Raw genomic sequence first — 22659 nt, 5'->3', positions numbered from 1 at the left:
ATCGTCAGCAGTTTCTCCCAAGAGGATGGCAGGAAGGACAGCGCCCCAGGACGTGGTCCCCCAACAGACCATATGTCCCAAACCTGCTCCCCTCACCGTGCCCCCTGTCGCTCTCACCTGACCCAACTCTCAACCTCACACTGACCCATCGCCTTCCTCCCCTCATCCTCTTCTGCTCTCCCCACCCTAGGACAATCCTCCACGTGAGCTGGAGGAATTTTACTGTTGGGAATATCTACCTGATTTCACCGGGCAACTCGTCTCCCTCTCGCAGGGCGCTCTTCCAGTTCTACGAGGCTTCTCAGGCTGTTAGGGCAGTACCAGCTAGGACCTTGAGTCTTCTCATCCACAGCAGCAAGTGCAAGTTTTTAGAAGACCAGTCCCAACAAGCCCTGGGCATTGCCAGGCCCCCAAAACAGTCACATCTGCAATACCACATATCTTTTCACAACCAGTCTGCCTGACAGCCACATGGGTCAGAGTTCCTGCTCTCTGGGGTTGGGAATGACTAAGATCTTGCCTGGTTTTAGCAATCATAGTGAGAGGGGAAAGAGAAAGTTCCTTGCTTATAAGGCCTAGAAACAAAGTCCTAGTTACTCCATTCCAGTTCCAGGGATGCCTGTGGCCACCTAGGAAACTGTCCTCACCAAGAGAGACCCTGAGAGATGTTTCCTTGGGAGAGTTTTTCAAGACAGCTGTTTAATTACAGTCGGGTCAGAAGAGGTCTTACAGGATTTCTCCGAGGAGTATCTCGAAGAGGGAGGGCTTTTATTGCAACTACACTCGCCATAGCTTACAGCAAAGATAAAACACCTTACCAGCGGTCTCAAACTGTAGTTACGCTACTGCAAACCATAGAATTCCATCTTGAAAAAAGACTTCTCCCATTTTTTATAATCTAAAAATACTGGGAAGAAGAAAATAGATCCAACTACTGATGGGAATAAAAGTCTCCATTTCCTGGAATAGAGTTGGAGACTTATTTTGGAGCCCTAGTCCAAAAGCACCATTTGCAGCTGGTTAAAACCAGAGAATGGCTATTTTACCTTGCTCAACGTGCGTGGCTATCAACTCCTCCTTGTTTAGGTCAGCTGGGAGACCCCAAAATATTTCTCTCAACAAAAACATTTCCCTAATACATTTCCCCTCGAGCTTCACAAGCTCTGCCAGGATTGAGGGTGCAACACACTGTGATCCTCCAAGGAAGGAAGGAAGTGCAGTCACAGCGAGATGAGAGCTACCTGCCTGAGCTCGTGGTGCACAGCAGACCCATGGCGGAGATGAGCGACGTACCCGAAGCCCAACCACATCATGCCAGCACACTGCGCACAGGAGYGACAGGACACAAGCAGCCAGAGCTCCCGTGCCCATCTCACCCCCAAAGACACGGGTGCTACCACCAGTCTCTCCAGCCACACTGCCTTCCCAAAGGGACACGGATAGTGACGTACTGCTGAGAGGGGAAACCCAAAAGCCACAGAGACTATGTGTACAAAGGTGTACCCTAGCGTTTTACAAATCCTTATTCCCCTTTAAAGGAAGAGATGGTATTGGAAAAGCCCCTTCCATGTCCCCTCTCATGCCCCACTCCCAGCCACCCTCCGCAGCGCCCACACCATCCTTTCGGACATGGATCACCCTTACCTATTGAGCTGAGGAGAAGCTTGTCTCGACAACACTGCCCAGATAGCTGAGATTAATCAAAAACAAAGCAGTTATCAACACCCGCAAGGAGCCGAGCTCCGCAACACATCAGCACGTCAAAAACTCCAAAGGAAAAGGAGGGAAAGAAACCAAAACACAAACGAAACAAATCTGGAGAAGAAAGGGGGAAAGAAACAGAAAAGAAAGGAAAAGAAATAATAGTAATCAACAAAGCAAATGAATACACTGCATAAAAGCACAGACAACAGTGCTCTAACACAGACTGGTCCTGTGACTGTCCTGCACCTGGAACTCATCAGGGTGCCCTGCTCAGAGACCGGCTGGAGACGTGAATCCACATCCATGTGCACGTTTAGAGAGATAGGCGTCTGTGCTGTCAAAAGCCACACAGAATTCGTCTCGGGCTCGTCCAGGTCCTCTCCCTCCCCCATCCTCGGCCGTGAGCCCTCCTTGGTCCCACGCACCCCGCAGCCAGCAGTGCCGAAGGGCTCCAGGGATTTCTAAGGCCTTAACGCTTCCAGGTACCAGAGAGAGGGAGTGAAATGCGGAGGGCGCTGCGGGGTGAAACGCCTGCCTCCCGCCCCCACCGCGCCTCTTCTCCGTCGGCCTCCGACCGCGCCGGCCCCCCGGCTCGCGGCCGGCCCCGCGCTGGGCAGCGGCACGCCGCCGGCAGGTGAACGCCTTGACTCCTCTCCTCCACAAGCTGCGGGGTTAAACCCCGCTACACAACAAGCCAAAATGAAGCAAGACGAAAGGATGGAACGGAAGCACGGCTACAGGATCTAAGGTGCTGCGAAAGAGACGAAGGAAAAGAAGGAGTACAAAGAGAGAGAAAGAGAGAGAGAAAGAGAAAGACGCTTTGCCTGGAGCAACCCTGGTACCTGGAAAACCAGCCGCTACAGTCTAGTGCAGCCACATCCCTCTTTAGGGCAGGATCTGAGCGTGCCGGCAGCTTCCTGATCTCCGCTGGGGTTTTTTTTTTCCTCTCTTTACATGCTGCTGGTGTGGCTAAGTCCTTGATCTCTCTCCCTGCCCGCGTCCTGGGGCTGCAGCATCCCTTTTGCAGATGGGGCGGCAAGGTGACTTTTATAGCTGCTTCTGTCATGCATTAAAGCTTTCTAGACTCCGCGGGAAGAAGGAACAGAAGGAAGACAAGGAGGCACAACGGCCCTAACGTTCGAAGAAAGCCAAGAGCCAGCAACTAGAAGAGGAAACAACTGCCAGTAACACCAGGACACTTACCTACGCAAGCACAGGGGCCGGGCCCAGCACCTAGGTCTTTGCCAGCCTAGTAGACGGCCCGCATCCCGAGTTACCGAGACTCCCAGCGACTGGTTGGGGAAGAGGAACGGTCCGAGTAATGCGCCGTGAACACGAGGAAGGTCGTCTGCCTACGTAACCTGCTCGGGCAGCGACGCCCCCAGCGAGGGCCATGCAACCTGTACCCGCGGCACGAGCCTCTTCCGAGCCGCGTCCTAGCAAAGCCCGCGGGACGCCATCTCCAAAAGGGATGCTGCAGCATATCCAGACAAACCCTATGAGTTCGGTTGATGATGGTGGGGGAGGGAGTTGGAGGGAGAAGGTGAGGCAGGGTGGGGGAAGCCAGGAGGGGGCCGGGGGGACTACGGGTTGCCCACACTTACCCCGAAGTGGCTACCGTTGTCGGTGTAGGCTCCGGTCTGAGAATCTCCTCGCTAGCCCTCCTCGGAGAGGGAATTTCTCCAAAAACATCCATGGTGTCCACGGGCATGGAGGAGCCCTGGGAGCCAGAATAGCCAGTGGCCAGAGAGGTGAAGGCCGTGGTGGGTTGGTAGCTGGGGCTCTCTCCCCGGCTGCTCGGAGCAGGGGATCCCGTCGACGGCGTGGACTTGCGGGAGAAGCTGACCGCCGCGGGGGGCTGCAGGGTGATCTCCGACATCTCGGCCTGCTGGATGAGGCCCGGCCGTGGCCGGGCACGGGCGGTCAGCTCCGGGGAGCTGTTGCGGGAGCTGAGGGGGCTTTGGGTCAGAGGAGAAAGCCTCGAAGGTTGTAGCACCACCTGATGTAAACTGGGCTCAGCCCTCCTGACTTGCCGAGGGCTGGGCCGAGGTCTGGGTTGGGGCTCATACCACCTGGTGTCCAGGCTGAATGTGCTTGTGCCGCTGTGGCCGACTGACTCGGACGGTTCATGGTAAGGCAACACGGGTATGCCCATACCTTGACTGGTATGTCTTAGCTGCCCTTGACTCCCCATAGGTTGCATAGGTTTGTCCTGCCATTTGGTGGTGGTGGGCACAGAGGGTTGGCTCCTGCCGGGTGACTTGCCAGTCCAACTCTTTGGTGCCTCCAGGGGCAGGATGCCCGGGTAGGACGCGGGGACCTGGAGGGAGGACGGGGGCGGCCCCCGAGGAAGACAGCCCGTGGGCTGGGTGCACTCGGCCACGTCGCACTGCTGGAGCGGCTGGGGGAACACCACGGGGGACGCCTCCAGGCCGCCGAAGGGGAACTCGGCCCTGCCCCAGGGCTCGGGGGACCGGCCCCCCGTGGGGGTCTGGGCGAGGGGCAGCGTGCTGTTGGAAGCGTTCTCCCCGTTCTCCTCGGGGATGGTGGCGTGTCCGAAGGGCCCCTCGGGGTGCAGAGGCGGGGAGGACATGACAGAGCTCAGCGGGCTGACTTCCGGCATGTAGAAGGGCGGCGGGTCCACCTCCCCGGGGCTGCTGCTGCTGAGGTAACCGTAAAACTGGCCGTGGTGGAAAGCCCGGGGGGCTGGCGGTCGGGCCTGGCCGGTGGCCTGCAGGTGGCTCTCGAGGGCACCGGTGCCCTCCAGCGCCCGGTGGAACCGGGGACTGTATGCTGGTGGCTGAAGGTAGGACTCCTGGCTGGAAGAGAGAGGGGTGAGCTGGGATTTGAGGGCCGTGACAGAGGCGGGGACRATGGGGTCGTCATTCTCCTCGTCCGACTGCCGGAATTCAGGGTACATGTCCGTCTCCTCCACGAACGGGAAGCCCTCGATCCGGCGCGTCTTCAGAGAGGGCTCCATCTCCGCCGGGTCCATCACGAAGCGGCCGTCCGGCCCGCGGCTGATGAGTTCAATGGGGGTCGTGGCCTCGGCTTCGGCCTCGGCCTTGGAGACGCTGTACTTCTTGCTGCTAATGGCCCTCTTGGTCTTCTTGTAAAGGGACAGTTCCTTCTCCTTGCTGGGGCTCAGCATCCGCTTGGCCTGCGGGCCTTGGTCGTCGGAGGACTCCGAGGGGGGACGGAGCGTGCGGATGCTCTCGGGACTCACCTTGCCGGAAGACAACCTGGACCACAGAGAAAAACCAAGAAAGGGGATGGTCACAGGGAGGGGACAAAAGCTATTCTTGCCCAGAAGAACTACTGGATCAAAGTCCAGCGGGATCCAGAAAACAACGTGTTATCAGCTCTCAAAAGAGGAACTGCTGGAAGAAATTAGTGTGGGGRCTATTAAGATAGCAGAACCTTCCCAGCAGGCTGGGAAAAGCAAGTGGGAGAGGAGTCAGAAGCACTGCACATCTCCTCTGACTTCTCCAGGCCTCAGCAGAGCAGAGCTCAACATACCTCCACATCCCTCTAAGGCAGGCGGTTCACTCCAGTGCCTTGCAATGAGCTTCACGGCCCCAGCAGGACAAAAGAAAGATCCAGAGCTCACTTCCAATTCCTTTAAGCTTTCTATGTTCACCTGAGGTATCCAGGCCTGGGAAAGCCCCCGAGAGGAGGGACTCTCTGATTTCTAGGGCTTCAGAGGAACATCAGGAAAACATTCCCTCCTGCAGAATTCTGCATCTCCCTTAGAGACGCTGACAGATAATTTGAAACCAACGTTTTCCCCATCCTGAACACTCAAACGTAAGGCTGAGAGCCTGAAAAGGGAGAAAAGAGGCAGGGGGAGAGAGTATCAAAATAGTCCACTCATCCCTATTTAGAAAGCCTCGGACAAACAGGATTGAAGGGCAAAACGTAGCAGATCCAACAGAGATGATGTGGGCATGGTCATTTCAGTGCAGTGGAAGAACTGGAAAAAAGCAGGATTAAAAGCCACCAGCACTGGGACATTTTACAAAGGTCCAGGAGCCAAAGCTTGAGGTGTTCAGATCTCTCATTCTTGTACTCAGATCAGGAAGATGTTCCCGCTGTTTAGCGGTTCTCTCTGGACAACACACTTAAGCAGTTTTGATGGGATCTATAAGAAGTTGTGGCTAGTACAGAACCATAACCCATAACCTTTAGGTACATGTGGGAAGAGGCTTGAGTCGGGGACTCTTCATCGGAAAAGAAAAAAAGGCATTTAAGATGATCTCAGTTTCCCAAGAGAAAACAGAGCAAAGAGAATGATTCAGAACTACAACAAACTTGCATAAAGGACTGCTTGCAGCAGGCTAACCGTTCTCCTAAGAAGCAACATAGCTTGTGTAATTTAGTTTGACCTCTCCTCAAGTCCAGCTCTGGACAATGTGTACAGCTCCACAGGGTTGACTCTTAGTTTAAACTTTTTGGTGTTTGTCCCTGCTGCCTTCTGCTCCAAAGCCTGTTTGTCTCTTGCAAATTATTTGTTCCCAGAAGTCTAGGGAACAGTGAAAACAAATCAGAAGCAATAAAACAAGGTCAGATATTTCCATTTGACCTTAACAACTGCAGAAAGAGGCACGTCCAAACTACTTGATGAACCACAACTTGGCGCCACATCTAAGACAAATACTTACGGGGACTCCAAACTCTTCCTGCAGTGGGTTATCGAGAGAGGAGGGTCTGGAAAAGAATAAAAAGGGGAAAGAAGAGAGAACGCTAAGGAGGCGCAACTAGACAGAGACAGACAAACTTAACATCAAAACACAAAAGAAGACACTCAACAAGAGGCCAAGTTTTCATTGCTCCAGTGCTTTAATGGTTGTGGACAACAAACAGCTCCAGTCACAGTTTCCTATTAATCCTGCTGTCACAATCTCACATGCTAGAGGTGAAAAAAGTCAATTCCCCTGCCCTCGCCAGCTCCCCAGCCACGTGAACTTGTCGCAGTTCTCCCTACTGGGCACTCCTGCGAGGCTGGTTCCAGTCCCAGTTTTATTTAACTGGAGCAGTGGGGTATCCTTGCGGGGGTCTTCTAGTCTAGTGCAGCAGGTCAGACACTGCATGGTCCACATAAAACCAGTGCTCTGAGCAGTTGCTCCTGCAGACCCTCAGAAGGAAGCRACTTGCATGCCAAGGTCTGGGGGACCTTGGGGAGGTAAGCCGTCTGCATAAAGTTTTACTCCCTCTCTGGCCAAGAGCGAGATCGCCCCAGCCCTAAAACCCCCAGGACTAGGAGTTATCACCATGTAAGAGAGCTCCCTTGGAAATCCCAGGCTAGAGTTTCTCTGTTGCCTCTTCACCCACCCTTCCTCTCCCACTCCCGAACACGGATGCTTTCAGTCACAGCTGAAGGATGAAGTTAGGGCTTCACCTGAAGACGTGCATGGATGGAAGAAGAGACAGACAGGGAAGAACATTACCACCACAATGCAATTCGGGACGAGGGGAGAGAAAAAAGGAGGAGATGGAAAGGACATGGAAAACACACCACCCACAGGCTCACCTTTCTTGCGCTTGAGTTTCCGTTTGCGTTGCTTGTTGACGAAGCAGGCAGCGAGTGTGCTGAAGAGAATGGCAGCAGCCAGGAAGCAGATGGTGGCAACGATGCCAGCCAGCACCGGGCGGGCTAAACCTTCTTCCGTCAGGTCAGGCGGAGGGAATATGTCTGGATAAAAAAAAGCCAGGTGTTACACACACACACGCACCCCCGCCTGCTGCTTTCCCCTCAGGTCCCCACCACARTTCAGTGGGCAAAACTGTCTCAATGCAAGACAGCTCACTCGTTGCTGGTTGTTGTTGGGAATGATAACCTTGAAGCAAAAGACCCTGCTTTAGACCCAGCCCATGGGGAGAGGCCAGTCTACGTTGCTGCAGACCAACAACAAGTGATTTAGCGACCTCCCACAAGACAAACCTTTTGTCTCGATTGATACCTAGGGAAGAAGTGCCCACAGCACACAGAGGCATGGTTGCTGCTGGCAGTCTACAGGTCCAATAACCCACCACAGCTCAGGCTGCAGTCCCAGAAGGTATTTTCCCCTGCGTGTCTCAGTGCAACACATTTTAGCTCTTCAGTGACAATTGGACTGAAACCAGCACCCAGGCCTCCGAATCCTCACTACACCACCTCACTAACCATGAGCAGATCCGAACCGCCAACAGGCCTTAGCTGCAGCTATTTGCAGATGCAAGAGCAGTCTTTGAGGCCAGCCTAACTCACATGAGCAGAACTGCCCCCACCACCCATTTGCACGCTGGGGTCAGCAAGCATTCACCTGACACGGGCACTAGCCTTCAGCCACAGGCAGCAGCAGCTGATGCAGGACAAGGATGCACACAAGCCCCATGGGTGCTGCCTCTGCGTACGAGTACTGTTAAATCCCATCAGAAAAATTGTGCAAGAGGAACTGGGCTTTCAGAAGGCAGGCAAGCACGCAGCCTGCAGCAGGCAGTTTCTGCACCGCACCAGCGCCACTTGGGGGCAGAGAGAGACTGCTTTTTTCCTGCGCACAGCAGAGCTGGGTGGCTCCGCAGCTTCTCCCGAAGCGCCCGGTATAAATAGGGTTCACCGCATCCTCATTTCCCTTCTCTTCCCGCAGACCTTGCCTTCCCATGGCAGTCACGTGCCCTGGCCTGCCTGTTGCTCAAGGAGCGCTCCTCTGAGCCRGATCGGGAGCAGAGTCCTTGCGCGTGCTGCAGTGTGTTGCAGTCCTATTGCAAAGCTCCAGCACTTTCCCGCGGACTCTGCACTGCAGTGCTACGTTTCCCTCCCTGCACCTTTCATCTCCATTTCTAGGCTGTGCAGTCTCCGGCTCAGAGCATTGTTCTCGGCGCATCCAGCAGAGCCGAGATGTGCTGCGCCTCTCTGCTTCGGCGTGTGCCCCTGAACACACTGTGCTCTACAGGGAAGGACTAAATTGGGCTATCTGTCCTCGCCTGCTCCAAGTGCCGCTGCTCTGCAGGGCCCTGGCTGCTTGTGTCTGGAGATGGGAGGGGAGCAGTTTGACCTGSACTTCCCACAACACCTCCCGAGTCCCCCGTAGGAAAATGGGGGCCGGGCACCTGACCGCCACTACACCTCACGTACCACCAACACTGTTTTCCAGCACGGAGTCCAAGACTAAGACTTTCCGTGACAGGAGAAACAGCAATTTGACCTGTGGCACTGTTCAACCTTCACCTAGCAAATTCAGCTAACTGTAACAGTGCAGAGATCAGTAGCTGCTCACAGCCCAAGCACACAGCTGGACGCTCAGGCAGAGGTACAAAACCAGTGCTCACGTCATTGCTATCCGAAGTTCGTGAGTACTGACACATGCTCTAGTCAGACCAGCGYTAGATCTGGAACGCAAAGGCAGCAGAGATGCTCCCACGGCTGCCAGGGGCAAGGAGGAAGAGGAAGAGAGCCACCGCTTACCTGTACTGGACACGCCAGCAATGTTACTGGGTTCGCTGATAAGATCCTGCATGACTGCTAGGACCCGGAACTCATACCAGGTGTCCTGAAAGAGCAAGCATGCCTGTCAGATCCTGTCGCCACCACCTCCCCGCCAAGCGCCTCCACCGAGCTAACCCAGCTCACAAAGCCAGCCCTGAAAGCCGCTCCAGGGCTGCAGGACAGACAGCGCGATGCCGAGCCACCGTAGGAGCTGCGAGGTGGGCAGCCGCTGCTCACCTGGGACAAGTCCTTGGCAAAAAACTCGTTCTCGGTCCCTGGGATGCCRTCATCCAAGATCTCCCACCTCTCCCCGACGCGGAACTCCATGATGTAGCGGTCGATGGGAAAGCTGTGGTTAGCGGGAGGAAGCCACGACAAGAGGACGCCTTGCTGTGTCCGGTTGGCTGTTAGGCACCTCGGTGGGGTAACCAACACCAGAGGCTCTGGAGTTGTTACAGGGAATGCTAGAGAAGACGGGACAGAGACACCATTGAGGTGGGCCTAAGAAGAGAGTGGAGGATGCCATCCCTCCTTAGATCTGTAGCTGCACACTTATGCCCCAACTCRCACTTCAGCACAACAGCTCTTTGCGACCCCATGCAGTCTCCAGCAAGGTTCGCGGGCAAATCCTCACAAAAGGAGCATGCTAGGAACCTTTCAGAGCTCTCCCACAAGACCTGACATCGGCCCACTCAGAGCAGCACTGTAGCAGCATTTCCTACCCCCCAGGAGTTTCGGACATTTCCCAGGCATGTGCTCTCTTACTTTCCAAAAAGGGGGAAATAAAAATGTAATGATGCTAAGAAAAAGGGGACAGTGTTAGAAAACCTCCTCCTTCCTCTGACCTACTTCTGAGACAGCCCCAGGGCAGGCACCCAGTACAAGGCCTTCTCGTGATGGCTCCTGTTCTGAGATGCACATGAGTGATCTTGCGCTCTATTAATAACTCCTGACCCAAGTTTCACTTAAGGAAGAGCTGAAAAGTGACTGGTATCACGGCGCAGCTCTCCTGGGCTGCCTCTTGGGACAAGCCTTCTGTACTATAATGCATGCAAGGTCCACAAGCTTCATCCAAGACACTCCACAAACTATCCCCCATGGGGCCAGCAAYGACTGCTGCTGTATTGCCATCTCCATCCGCAGCAGAAGGGGCACATGGGCCAAGGCCACACGGCCATGCCTCTTCTCACCACCCAGCCTCCCTGCTCCTCAGCTCTGCGGCCCTCCTGATCCCTTTCCCCCTCCTCCCGTTGACCCAGCCTACCTAGAGTGTTCACAGTGACCACCTCACTGAAGGAGCTGGTGCCCAGCTTGTTTTGAGCCAAGACACTGAACTGGTATGCGGTCTCCGGTTCTAAGGTATCCACCACTAGCCAGCTGGAACCAGCTGGTACAGGAAGAGACAGCCAGTCATGGGGTCCAAACTGTGCTCTCTTCACCCTGCCAAGAGAGATGGGAACGTCCCCTCAGGGAAGGTGCCTTTGACAGCAAGGACAAAGAGTCAAAGTTAACTTCTCAAGCAATAATGGAACTTTCCTGATAGATGGCTTGATCTCATACCAGCAATGTGCATGGACATGGTGCTGACGCTCGCCACCCAACAGCTGGCACCGTGACCGGCTCAGGGGAGGCGCAAACAAGGACTGCTGGGCAGGGAGCAAGTCCCCGCAGCGCCGCTCTACGCCAGGTGCCCGTGTTTTGGCTCCTACTGACACCGCTGCCAGGCCTCCCCTCAACCTCAACACATGCACCCTTAGAGCAGTCACGGACAAAACCAGTGCCAGCAGGCCAGCTCTAAGGGCTATTTCTGTCAGACCCCCAAAAAAAGAGTGCAAGTTTGCTTATTTTTACTCCTGTGAGGGCTGCAAAGGTGACAGCTGAAGTGGGAGATGAAACCTTTTCTCGATTGTACCTCAGCAGTAGGATCAAGCTCCCAAGTCAGAGCCAAGTTTTCCCTTAACCGTATCCATGCATGTGCAATCCCACAGGAGACAGTTAACTGAATCACCATTTTAGCCATATTTGCAAAAGCCAGGTGGCTCCCCATGAAGCCAACCGTGCAACTCAGGGTTTGAGCTAGTCTACAGTCATATTCCCCACAGCCCCACTCAGATGCAGGAAAGTAGGGAAAGCTTTTCAGCAAGGGCCTAACCCACAAACCCAGGGTGAACATAGTGCCCGGAGACATCCCACTGCGATCCCAGCACGCACGACTGCACATCTGCTTCCTCATGTCGTAACCACACAGGGAACAGCACCATGGGGAAAGACCCCCATGTCTCAAAGCAGCGTCACTGCGCTGCAATGATATTGCAAATAKCGGTCAACTCCCTGCTCATATTAGATACTCTAGGGAATCCCAGTCCTCAGCTGCAGTCTTCAGCGGCATTCATAGAGGATTTTGGAAGGATCGCTGCAGAAGGTTTATTCTGCATAGATATGAAGGCATATCTATAGCCACGAGTATTCTTCCAGGTAAATCCACCACGTAGGAAGTACGAGATGGAGAAAAGATAAATAATGCCGCTGTTACGGGAGCAAAAGGTGAGGCAGTAAAAGCAGCAGCAAGCTATGAAAACAAGCAAGTTGGAACTGAGCCATGCACGTGCAGAGTGGCTTGACCAAACCGAGCTGTGGAGATGGCTGCGGGCAGGAAGGCTTCGTATTCAACACAGCTCCCGGCTAGGACTACAGCTCCCAGGCTCCCCTGCCGCGGCAGCGGTCGCTGGGAGGACGCCGCAGACGCTGCTCCCCAAGCGAAGCGTCTCGCCTGGCGCAGGCTCCCCTGCGGCGTTTAACCCCGCTGCCTTCGCGGCCCCATCTCCCGACCGCTGCCTCGGGGCTCTACGCTGTCGGGCTCAGCAAGGCAGCTAAGCAACGGGAATGGCCCGATGCTGCGGAGAGCGGACAAACGCAACGCTTATCACCGTCACRCGTGTGACGCAGCTCTTCCCCAGGGAGAGCGCACGCACGCTGACGGGATGCTCCGGCTGCCCTTCCCGGGTTTTGTTCGCCCTGGGGACGGGACCTGCTTTGCAGCACTGCCGCCAACCGGAGAAGCGCATGGACTCCACGGGAGCTGAAGAAATGTTCTGGCTGAGCATCCTGTAACCACAGCAGGGAGGAAAATACACGACCTTCAGCTGGCCAGATTTCCAGGCAGCATTAGCTGACGTCGAAAGAGCTGAGGCTGGCACGAGCAAGAGGACACCAGCCAAGCGAACAGCAGCTCTGCTCTTACCCTTTGCACTCCAGTTCACCCAGCACCACATCCCTCCCGGCCTCCCTATTGCCGTGTCTGGCTCCCAGGCTAGCCAGTCCTATGGGCCAGTACGAGCCCGTGGGGCTGACGCCCTAAGGTCAGGACAAGATGGGACTCACCTTCCTTCTCCCAGATCCCCACAGCACCTTGAAAATTGCCTATTGTCAGGCTGACAGACACCTCCCTCTCCATCCTCCCCCCATCCCCATCGCTGGCTGGCCTCTCATTTTGTTATGAATCTGGAAAAAACGGGAGTGGGAAGAAATGAGACCCTGACAGCGGGGGGGGGGGGGGGTGTCACCAAGGGAGCAAGGCAGAGCAGCAGCAGCAGCTGACATCTCCTTCCAAGGTGAGACACGTCTCAACAGCAAGGAGGCTTAATGCCTCCTTCCCAAGGACACGTTCATCGGAGGCAGCTGTGCAAGCTCTGCACTGCTCTGTCTGTTCCCTTGCTCACTCAGGGCGTGCTCTCTCCCTCATTCTTCTCTTCTGCTCTCTCAATTTCTTCTTCTTTCCTTCTCCTGTCCTTTGTCTCCCTACACAATTACCCAGCCCCCACTCGGCAAGCACCGAGCCCAGTCTCTGTCTGAAGCAGAGCAGAATTCATTATGGGCAGCATGCATCCAATCTCCACTCTATCAGCAGACTCCATCTGGGCAAATTAAGAACGGAAGGAAAGAAAGAGAGCAAGAAGAGAGCCCGAAGAAGTGGGGGAGGATGTAAGGCTCGGCCTGAGAAAGGAAAGTCACCATCCCCTTCGCATTTCAAAGTGTGGCTCTTCTGAAGGGAAAGAGAAGACAGCAAGTGCAGAGCCCAGAGAAAACCCTGGACTTGCTGCAGCAATGTTTCAGCCCTCCCAAATGTGCTGTTTGCTTTGGAGGGGTACTAAGGGGCAAACTACCACAACAGCAAAGGGACTAAAGCCTCACGAGTCTCTCAGACCCAGACCGTCAGCCTCAGCGGCTGGTCGTAAACTCCAGGAGGTTTAACAACCTCCAGGGAGCCGCCGAGTAGGAAGGAGTCATTTCTACTTAGTCACACTTCTTTAGGATGTGCTTTACACACTGCATTTTCCACCCTCTCCTTGGCTGCTAAGCTTCATAAACAGTTTATCTTGAAATTGAGTGCCAGAGGCAAAGCTACATGAATGCAAAGTGTCTCCCTTGTGCGAAAAGCAGCGTAAGATTTGCCGGGGCAGACAGATGTAGTGGCTAGCACTAAAGGGGAAGGCGACCTGGGAGACTGCACACCTACGCAGCACAAACACGCGGGGCCCGGAGGCTGCCGACCGCGCTCGCAGACGCATCTTTGGCCGCCTCTCGGATGCCCCCACAGCAGCAGTAAGCGGGAGCGCAATGAGGTGCCCCGCTGGTCGCTCATCTGACTCGGCACCGGGGGAAAGGAGCTGCAGAAACCAGCCCGTCGCCACCCCCGCCCTCCCCACACCGAGATGACAGGGCTCGACCCCACAACGCTCGGGCTGGGGTTGCCACAGCCGTTCGCGGGGGTAAAGTCCCGCGGCATCGACAGCTCTAATCCCGCCTAACGGCATGCCGGCACAGAGCCGGGCAACCTGCCCTTGCCGCCTCCCACCGCCCTCCGCAACGGCCCTTCCCCACTGCTAGAAGCTCAGGTTGAATAGGAAGGAAAAGAAGCAGAGAGCAAAGCATGCCGGGATGACTCACAGAGGGCCGTACCAAACTGAGAAAGTCTGCTCGTATCCGCCGTCGTAGCCGGGCTCCCAGGAGACGTTGGCAGAGGTCATGGCAACCACAACATGCACGCCAGTTGGGGCATGAGGGCTTGTGCCTGCGGGAGAGAGCGCGGTTGGAGGCGAGAGCGGTGGGGACCCCTGCACGGGCAAGGCCACACTCTGCACGGATGCCCAAGGCAAGGACGTGACTGCCAGGGCCAACACAGCCCAGACCTACTGCAGTAGGTTTGCTCCCAGCCGGGATTCAAACAGACTCCTCTTCCACGAAGGAAAAGTCTTTCCTATCTGGAATTTCTGCTAGACATGTCAACAGCACAAGCTGTGTCCACCCAGCCATGCCTCCACACTTGGCCACACTGGGGACCAGGTCATCTTGACTCTGCCCAAGGCACCATCGGAGGCGTGCTACACCAAGGCATGCTGGCTAAAGGGGCATAGGCTGCTGCCCACCTGCCTCCCCTCAAAGGCGCCTCTGGAGAAGAACAGATTTTACACCACCTGCGATATCAGCAGACCGTCAAGCCTTAAAGCAAGCTCTGCCCCTTGCATGCTTCAGCAGGGGACAGATGGGCTTGGCCAGTGAGGAGAGGAGCCCTGCGGTCTGCAGGGGGACATGGCCACAACAGAAACAAAACAAAACAAAAAGGAGCCCCGCTGGAGGGTGACATTAAAGGAAAGCACGGCTCTTCACAAGAAGGATCCCTGATTCGTGCCTTTCTGACACACAATCTGGGGCAAAACCACTCAGGAGCACACGCCTCCCGCCGCAGGAGCAAGCCTTGAGTGCCGCGGCCCCCCAGCCCCCGGCCGCCCGTACCTACAACTGTAAGATGAGTGCTGGCAGTAATGCTTGCGACGACGTTGGTGGCGACGCACTCCCACTCGCCGTGGTCGTCCTTGCCGAGGGAGCGGATYTGCAGGGTGCCGCCGGGCAGCGTGTTGTGCTTGGTCCTGCTGGGCTTCCCTACCTTGGGCAAGGAGCGGGGAGGGCAGAATGACAGAGAAAAACATGACTCAGACGCACGTCATGAGGCAGGGGAAGGCAGTAGCGCTTGGTCTRGGCTATCTGCAAGGTCTAAAGGACACCACCAGGCACTAGCAAAGGCTCTGGTCTCTCTAGTCACCGCAAGGCAGCAAGTTCCCCCATTTTCAGTAAGACCTGACAAGGTAACGCAAGACACGTGCCGAACAGAGGCTGATGTTCACAACTCACACATGAGCAAAAAAACCTACTACACTCATAGGGACACCGAACCCTTCGAAAGGACTTGACCTTCAGCATCCAAAGCTGAAACTGCCGCCACTGCAGGGGAACACAAAACCCCTCTCCCAGCATCTCCTTTCAGGGCAGCAGGAAAGCAAGCAGTGGTCCCTGGTGCYAGCCGCTAGAGGGAAATATGATCAAACACACAAGGCTGATGCTCGACATCGGCCGCATTCCCGGTCCCCGGCACTGGATGCCCCCAGCAAACCTTCTCCCGGGCTGGGAGACCCGGAGAGGACCCGGGAGAATGGCGTGAGTAAAGGTGCCTGGAGAGCTCGGCAAGCCGAGCGGAAAGATATATCAGGTAACAGCTCGTGTTTATGGCCATTATCTGAAGCTGCACAAATCCCACACTGCTCCGAGTCCTGTCTCTGCTGTTCATGCACGGATTGCCACTGACCGGCTCCCGGGGCGCCTGCAAACAGCTCACTCCTCTTACAGGAGCAGCAGGGGAATTAACAGGTGTGGGGATTATCTGTGCCAAAGCCAAAGTCTTCAAGAGACGGGTCAGCTTTCACAGGGCTGATGGGTAGCGAGAGCGCTTTGCTCTTTTCCTGGGAAACTCAGCTTAGCCCAAGTCAGCCCTGACTGAAATCACCAGGGAGGATAAGCCCAGGAGCCATTACAAGGGAAAGAGGGCCAGAAGGCACAAGAGAGGTTGAAAAGAAACCTAAATAAGATGAAAAATGGTCAGAAGGGGAAAGGGAAAAAATAAGATGGATAAAAAGACTAAAATGTTAAGAAGTTTCAGGTAGGTCACTTGCAACCCGTGCAAGTTACAGTCAGCCCAACGCTGGCAAGAAGCGCAGCTAGCAGACACGGCATCGCGCACCGCGCAGACCAAGGACAGTGCGCGCTCGGCCCAGTCCCCCAGTGTTCGGCGGGGGATCCCCGCGCTGCCCACCCTGCCAGGGCGGCTGTCCCTTGGGAGCCCCTCTGCCCTGCTACTGTGTCTCGGGGCCGATGCTGCGCAGCACTGGGGTAATCCCAGTTCTGCTAAGCGGGTGGTCTGGGACCCTCCACCTACCAGCCCCTAAGAGAGGGGCAAAGGGGACGGGAGGCCTGGAGAGAAGAGTCAGACATGGGGGCCAAGGGGGTCCCCAAGCACAGTGGCTTTCACACTGCACCAATGAAGACTGGCAGCAAAGGGAGGACTGGAGGCAGCTACGGGAAGATGCGAGATCCCAGGATGGGAGGCACCACTGCACCAACACTGCTGCTAGGCATGAATGGCAGCAGGGGAGAGCTYGCAGGAGCGAACCCCCAGCCCCGGACCGCAAGGCTGGTCAAGCAGGAACGCTTTGCTTTGCACGGGAATACTCCTGGAGCTGCTGTCACGAACCCACCCTGGGCCTCGGCCAGCTCAGCCTTCAGGTYTGTTACCAAAGGGATTTCGGTGACAGGTTCAAGCACAACACTGGGTGCTGCACCCCAAGGATGCTGCAGCCGAGGGGCTCAAGATCAGGTTATTCCCCAGCTGACACGGGTCAGGCCAGACCCTACCCCATTCCATAGAAAGGAATAGTTTGAAGCTGTTTTTCCTAGTCCAGCATTAAGCACGATTCACCAGTGTTAACAGTCAGCTTCTTCCCGGGGTCTTTGAACTCACGGTGCAGCAAAAGAGCCACAGAGCAACACCCCCCTTCCAGAAACGCGGCTAAGACCCACGGTGGTGACCCCTAGACATCGCCGGCCAGCATGTCCCCTCGCGCTGCTGGCGCGYGACACCACGCAGAACGGCCCGTGCCGCAGGAACGACGCTGCCGGAACGGCCACGTCCTGCTGGTGACAGCGGAGCAGGAGGGCCGGGAAGATGAGGAGGGTGTCCTGCAGGCGAGGAAGAGGAGCAGGGCTGGGTTGGAGCAGTGCTCAGCTTCGCAGAGGCTGCTGTGACGGTTTCACAGTATTAAGACCGCTCTTTTTTTTGGTTTTGTTGTTGCCACAAGCCCGGCTTCCCCCACCCACCTGTGGGACAGGATGGCAGTGGCTCAGCCCAAAGCGAAGCAGCTGTACCTGCAGTTTGCTCTTACCAGGACAGAGTGTGGCTTCTCTGTCTGCAATATTCATCAAAAGCCAAAGGCACTGCAGATTTGTCTGGCAGGCCGGGTACCTTTCTCCAGGTGATGATAGGAAAGGGGTCTCCCGCAGCAGCACAAGGAATCAACAGCTCCCTCCCTGCCTCCTGTCTGTACTCCCAGCCTGGTAGCACCGTGAAATAGGGGGGGTCCTGCAGCCAAGGGAAAAGGCAAGGAACGTCAACCCACGCCGCCCACCGCTCCCGGCTCAGCCGCTCCTGCCTCCGGTAGCCGCCTGCGAGCTGCTTCACCTGACCAAAACGCGCCCCTTGCAAAATAAATCAATCATTGGCGTGGGTAAAGTTGCGGTGCTGTAGGGAAGCATGCATTAACGAAGCTTTACATCACACCAGGTTATACGTTCTAGAGGGGAAGTTTTCTCCCAAGAGCTGCTCTGCTAGGGCTTCTTATTTAAATTTTAAGGTGGTAAACAGGAAAAAACCACCCACATAGCATCAGACAGTAACGTGATTTAATCAAATCCGCAAACATTTTAGTGGATGTGTGTATTTATGAGGAGGTTTACAAAGCTTTATCATGTGAATCTCAGCAATAAAACATTAATCACCGCAGCTCATGAGCATGTGTTTTTTTGTTCAGGGAACAAAGGCAGCAGCTCCTGCCTAACAGCGCCCATCACCACCACGGCAGTGCAGTCCATGTGCCTCCAGCTAAGCATTCGCACAAAAGCCCAGCCTGAGCCTCTAGAGCTTAAATCATACAGTTACCCAAATCCTCCGCTAACCCAAGCCCACGTCAGCAGGCCTAAACATTTTATTGGCAAAAAGGCACTGCCAGGGATGCGAATGATGCTTCCCCAAACTAGCCCTGGTCCAGCACTGGCCTTGGACTCAGCACAACATGCTGGAGGCAGCACATACTCCCTGCGTGGTCTGCGTAGGGTTTCCTAAGCTGGCTCCTGCACCCCTTCACCATTGTCTGCAGGTGAACTTCTTCCAAAGGAGCTTTTTGCCCCCAAAATCACGGCCTTTTCACAGCAAGCCCTGCAGAGGAGCCGAGCCTTGCTGACACCCTCCAGCCCCACCACGAATCTGCCTGCAAAGAGTGAACAGCCCGCTCGACAGATGATTTTTGRTGGGCCTACACGGCATTCAAAGGTGCGACTGCAGCACAGGTAGGCTTTCCCCCACTCGCTCTAGCGCAGCTAAAAATAGCAGCAGCGATGCAGCAGCACAGGCTTGAGCACCAGCCAGCAGCAGAGACCGCGGCAGGCTCGCCCAGCCCACGCTGCGCCGCGCTGCCGCTTCTCCGCGGTATTTGCAGCTGCACTGGAGTCCGGTCAGAAAGGGTTTGCCTGTCCATGCAGCGAGCRCACCTCCGACCGCAGCGTAGACCCACCTGCACGCTCGAGCTCCTGCTGTTGCCATTGCAAGGGGGCTCCAGGTCCTGCCTTTGCCTTTCTCAGCACAGATAAGAAACAAGGCTCATAGAGAAAGGCAGTAGGTTTTTACTGAGCTGAGTCATGTAGCTGGAAAAACRGACAAGCTTGGGGGCACATAAGCCCTTCTTCACAAGCACTTGGAAAAGCAAAGTAAAACCTTGATTTCTGCACAAAATTAGAAAACTAAATAAGTGGCATGAAAAAAATTTATCCACCCTGGCAGGGTTGTACTGAACAGGAAGCCAGAACCAGCAACATGCACTTATTAAAACTCATGTTAAAAAACCCTCCTAACCACAAAGCAAGCTGCTTGGCCGGCTGCAGAGCAAGGATTTTACCAGGAACATTACCTTCAGTACCAGTCGGGCAGGGGGAGACTGGCCCATCGTACCCAGGGCGTTATAAGGCACACAGGTGTAAGTGCCGAGAGCATCTTCGGTTGCCTCCTCTATTCGGATTGACCCATCTTCCAGCAGGTTCCAGCCAGCATACTACAGCAGTAAGAGAGATGGAGTTGACATGCATCCAACACACAACAGTTCATTTTTCTTTCAGACAACCTCAACATCCTAAGCCCAGGCTGGCTGTTACGTCTCTAGGAGACACCCAAATCCCTTGCAAGTATCAAGTTCAATTCCCARTGTCCAACCCATCTCCAAGCCAGCTCAACTGCAGAAAGGGGGAAAAAAATCAGGCGAGATCAAGCTGTCCAAATGCAGACCGCATGCAGCGAGGAAGCCTCCATTTCAGCTCTGCGTCTAGACTCCTTTTCTAGTTAATGAGGAGAAATAGGTACGGCTAGGGTGTGATTCATCCCACCCAGAGGTAAACGTCTCGGCTGAAAGGGAAAACTGCTTCCTGGAAGCAATTCTCTTCCCATTGACTGCAAAAGCCGCCTAGGAGACTAGACCTCAATACAGACATCAGTGCTGAAGAGGTCTAAAATTAGGCGAGACAAATCCCACCCACGGAGTCTGCACTGAGCGCGACGTCCGCCAAGCTTGGCATCAGTGCCACACGCAGGGCGAGCTTGAGCAGACGCCCCGCAGCCACATCAGCCGGGGAGGCGAGAGCTGGAGACACGGCGCCCGCCACGCGGGTGGGAGCAGGGCCATCGTCTACCCTGCTCCTCCCCACAGGGCTCAGAGCCTTCCCAGGAAGGATTTTTTTCCTTGGATCCAAGGGGACGTGGGGCAGCCAGCTTGAGTCACCTCACTCACTCCCATGTGTAATGGCACAGACACCTCCCTGTGTCACCGTTCACCCTGCTGCTACCTTCCTCTGCATATAGGGTCAGGCTTTTTCGAGTAGCCCAAAAGATTTCAACACAGAGTCTGCTATATTCTAGGTAAAATGCATGCCTAAAGCCCCTAAACCTTTTTTTGAAAGGTCTCCTGTGCTGCATACCCCGCCCCCCGTTGCTTAAAAGTCCAAGAGTCCTGCAAAGAGCAAGCCATGTGTCAAGACCTTCCACCTCTCCGGGTGGAACAAGTCTCAGCTCATGCTCTGCAGCATCCCTGTCGGAGGAAAAAGCCACCCAGCAGAGGCCCTGCCAGCCCAGGAAGAGGTTGAGGACTAGAGCCCACCAACACAGAAGTCCTCTGAGCCTGGTGGGCCGGCAGCACCAAGGACACAACCCTGCAACTCCACCTGAGAGCCTACAGGCACTGGAGGCCAGAAACCCACAGTAGCAACAGGTTTAAACTTAATGAAAACTTCAGATCTTTAATATTTAAACAAAAAATTTAAAATAGTGAGTATTTGCTTTAAATATTTAATGGCTAATATCCTCACTCAGACTATCAAACCATGATTGTAGGGAGATGAAGATTTTTTTTAAAGGGTCTTTTAACCATTAGCTGCCCTTGGAAAAAAAAAGAGGGCCACCAAAAAGGTCATTTTATAGGGAAGCAGGCATTAGGTTTGGGAGATGCAGACAGTGCCTGCAGGAGCCCTAGGCTCCACCAAAGAACCTAAATTAACTCAGTTCAAAGCTGCATAAGGACAAGCAGCGTCCTCACGTCCACATTTTTTTCTTTCCTGGTGGGAAGGCTGGATCTGCAGAGTTCAAGCGGTGCTCAGCAACACTTGCAGGGGCAGGGAAGCGCGTGTGCCCTATGAACAACTCTGGGCAGCACCAAYTCCTCCGTTCCCAAGAGGGGCACGTTGCCTTTCCCCCAGGGGCTTCTTTACCTTTTCGACTCGCAGGGGACGTCCATCTTTGTTCCACTTGACCAGAGTGACCGGCGGCTCTGCCTCAACCGGACAGCGGATGTATCCATGTATCCCGATGGGAACATAAATGACGGGGGGCATATTCACCACGCGGGCAGGATCTGGGAGAGCAGCACCAGGTTAACACTGCGCAGGAGCCCTGTCCTCCTCTTTCCCTCAACATCCAAGCACGCGCTCTTCATACACCTCACCTGCCTTCGGAGGATCAGCACCGCTTTTGTAACGAGTTCAAAACCCAAATACTACCCCGGCTCCCAAAGGCCATTATCTTTGGGCTTCCTACGCACTCCAAATCCACTGTAATACTCGGCATTTCTGGGAGGCTTTACTCCTATCGAGCGTGGTCCCACCCAGGGCTCATTAAAAGTTGCATGTAAGAAGAGACAGTAAGAACRTGTGCTCCCACATCCACATCGACTTGCTCCCCATCCTGCAAAAGTCCAGCTCTGCTCCTTCACCCGCGGCCACGGGGGCCCGCAAGGTGCAACCCTCTTCTCGAAGGGGCAGCGAGCCTCGCGGCAGGGCTGGCAAGAGCCCAACACCGACAGGGGTTACGGGGCCGATGTCCCAGGTGGAGGAAGAGTGCAAGGTGAAGCCACAGCCAGGAAACCCATCCACRTGCCCTTCATCTTATTTTTTCATGCTAGAGGGAAAAGGCTGTGGGGAAAGTCTGAAAGAAAGCAGAGTTTGTCCCCTTCCTAACAATAAAGCATCAGTTCCACTTTTTGCTTATATTGGAAACAACTTAAATGCAACAACAGCGAGCAACTAAAAATTCTAACACCAGAGTCTTAAAACATACCCACCGCAGCACCTGAGTACCGACGCGGGACCTGCGGTCAGGCCACCTCGCACAGGTTACCTCCTGTTTGTTTGTATTCACACCCCATGCCTAATTGAGGCTGGGTTGTGTTGCAAATCAGCTTCCTCCACCCTTTCAAATGGGATGCAAAAAGCTTAAAATATGTATCTAACCTCCCCGAGTTTCGCCACCCACACAGTAAGTTGTCTAGCAATCCTCCAGTCTAGAACGTGTCATTAACAGCACTTCTAAGAGCTTTTTAATTAAGTGCGAGTGGGTTGGAGGGAATCTAGACTTTCTTTAATAAGAAGCTTTTTTAAAAAAAGTTACTTCTAGTGAGAAGAGCGAGTATTTCTACAATCTTGTCTAGACACCAGCAGCACGAGGCTACGGGAGAATCCTAACAAGCTTACGCTACGTCAAGGAAGGAATCACCAGGCTGCAGCGGGTGAAGCAACCCTGCGCTGGKGCAAAACTACAAAGCTCAGGGGAAAGGTGAATCCAGGTCCATCCTCCGGAAGGGACGGATGCGGCACAGCGTGCCCGGGGGTAGAACCTGGGGYGTAAGAAAAGTTTTGTTCTGTGATTAATGGGAACACAGAAAAGTCAATCAGAAAATTCATCACGGCCTTTCCAGCTTTCCTTACGGCTTTAACTGCCAGCACCAAAGACTAGCAAGGCCTGTCTGAAAGGCAGACTGTCCAAACCCCACCTAGAGCTATTTTTAACAGCCACC

General features: G+C 54.8%; 1 protein-coding gene across 1 annotated transcript in view; it reads right to left on the bottom strand.

Annotated features, from left to right (window-relative positions):
• IGSF9B (immunoglobulin superfamily member 9B) overlaps positions 1 to 22659 on the bottom strand; it is a 53514-nt gene that overhangs the window by 7697 nt on the left and 23158 nt on the right. Inside the window, exons 8-18 of the mRNA XM_026071761.1 lie at positions 21080 to 21222; positions 19237 to 19377; positions 17520 to 17636; positions 14963 to 15113; positions 14117 to 14240; positions 10434 to 10609; positions 9407 to 9633; positions 9149 to 9233; positions 7235 to 7396; positions 6366 to 6411; positions 3309 to 4946 (exon numbers count right to left, since the gene is read on the bottom strand). Of these exons, the coding sequence (XP_025927546.1) occupies positions 3309 to 4946; positions 6366 to 6411; positions 7235 to 7396; positions 9149 to 9233; positions 9407 to 9633; positions 10434 to 10609; positions 14117 to 14240; positions 14963 to 15113; positions 17520 to 17636; positions 19237 to 19377; positions 21080 to 21222 (3010 nt within the window). The remainder of the gene's footprint in view (positions 1 to 3308; positions 4947 to 6365; positions 6412 to 7234; positions 7397 to 9148; positions 9234 to 9406; positions 9634 to 10433; positions 10610 to 14116; positions 14241 to 14962; positions 15114 to 17519; positions 17637 to 19236; positions 19378 to 21079; positions 21223 to 22659) is intronic.

The sequence above is a fragment of the Apteryx rowi genome, unplaced genomic scaffold, assembly GCF_003343035.1.
Source record: "Apteryx rowi isolate R43461 unplaced genomic scaffold, aptRow1 scaffold_33, whole genome shotgun sequence".
Lineage (NCBI taxonomy): Eukaryota > Metazoa > Chordata > Aves > Apterygiformes > Apterygidae > Apteryx > Apteryx rowi.
The sequence above is the reverse complement of the archived record's forward strand: the minus strand, read 5'-3'. Positions and strand labels throughout refer to the sequence as shown.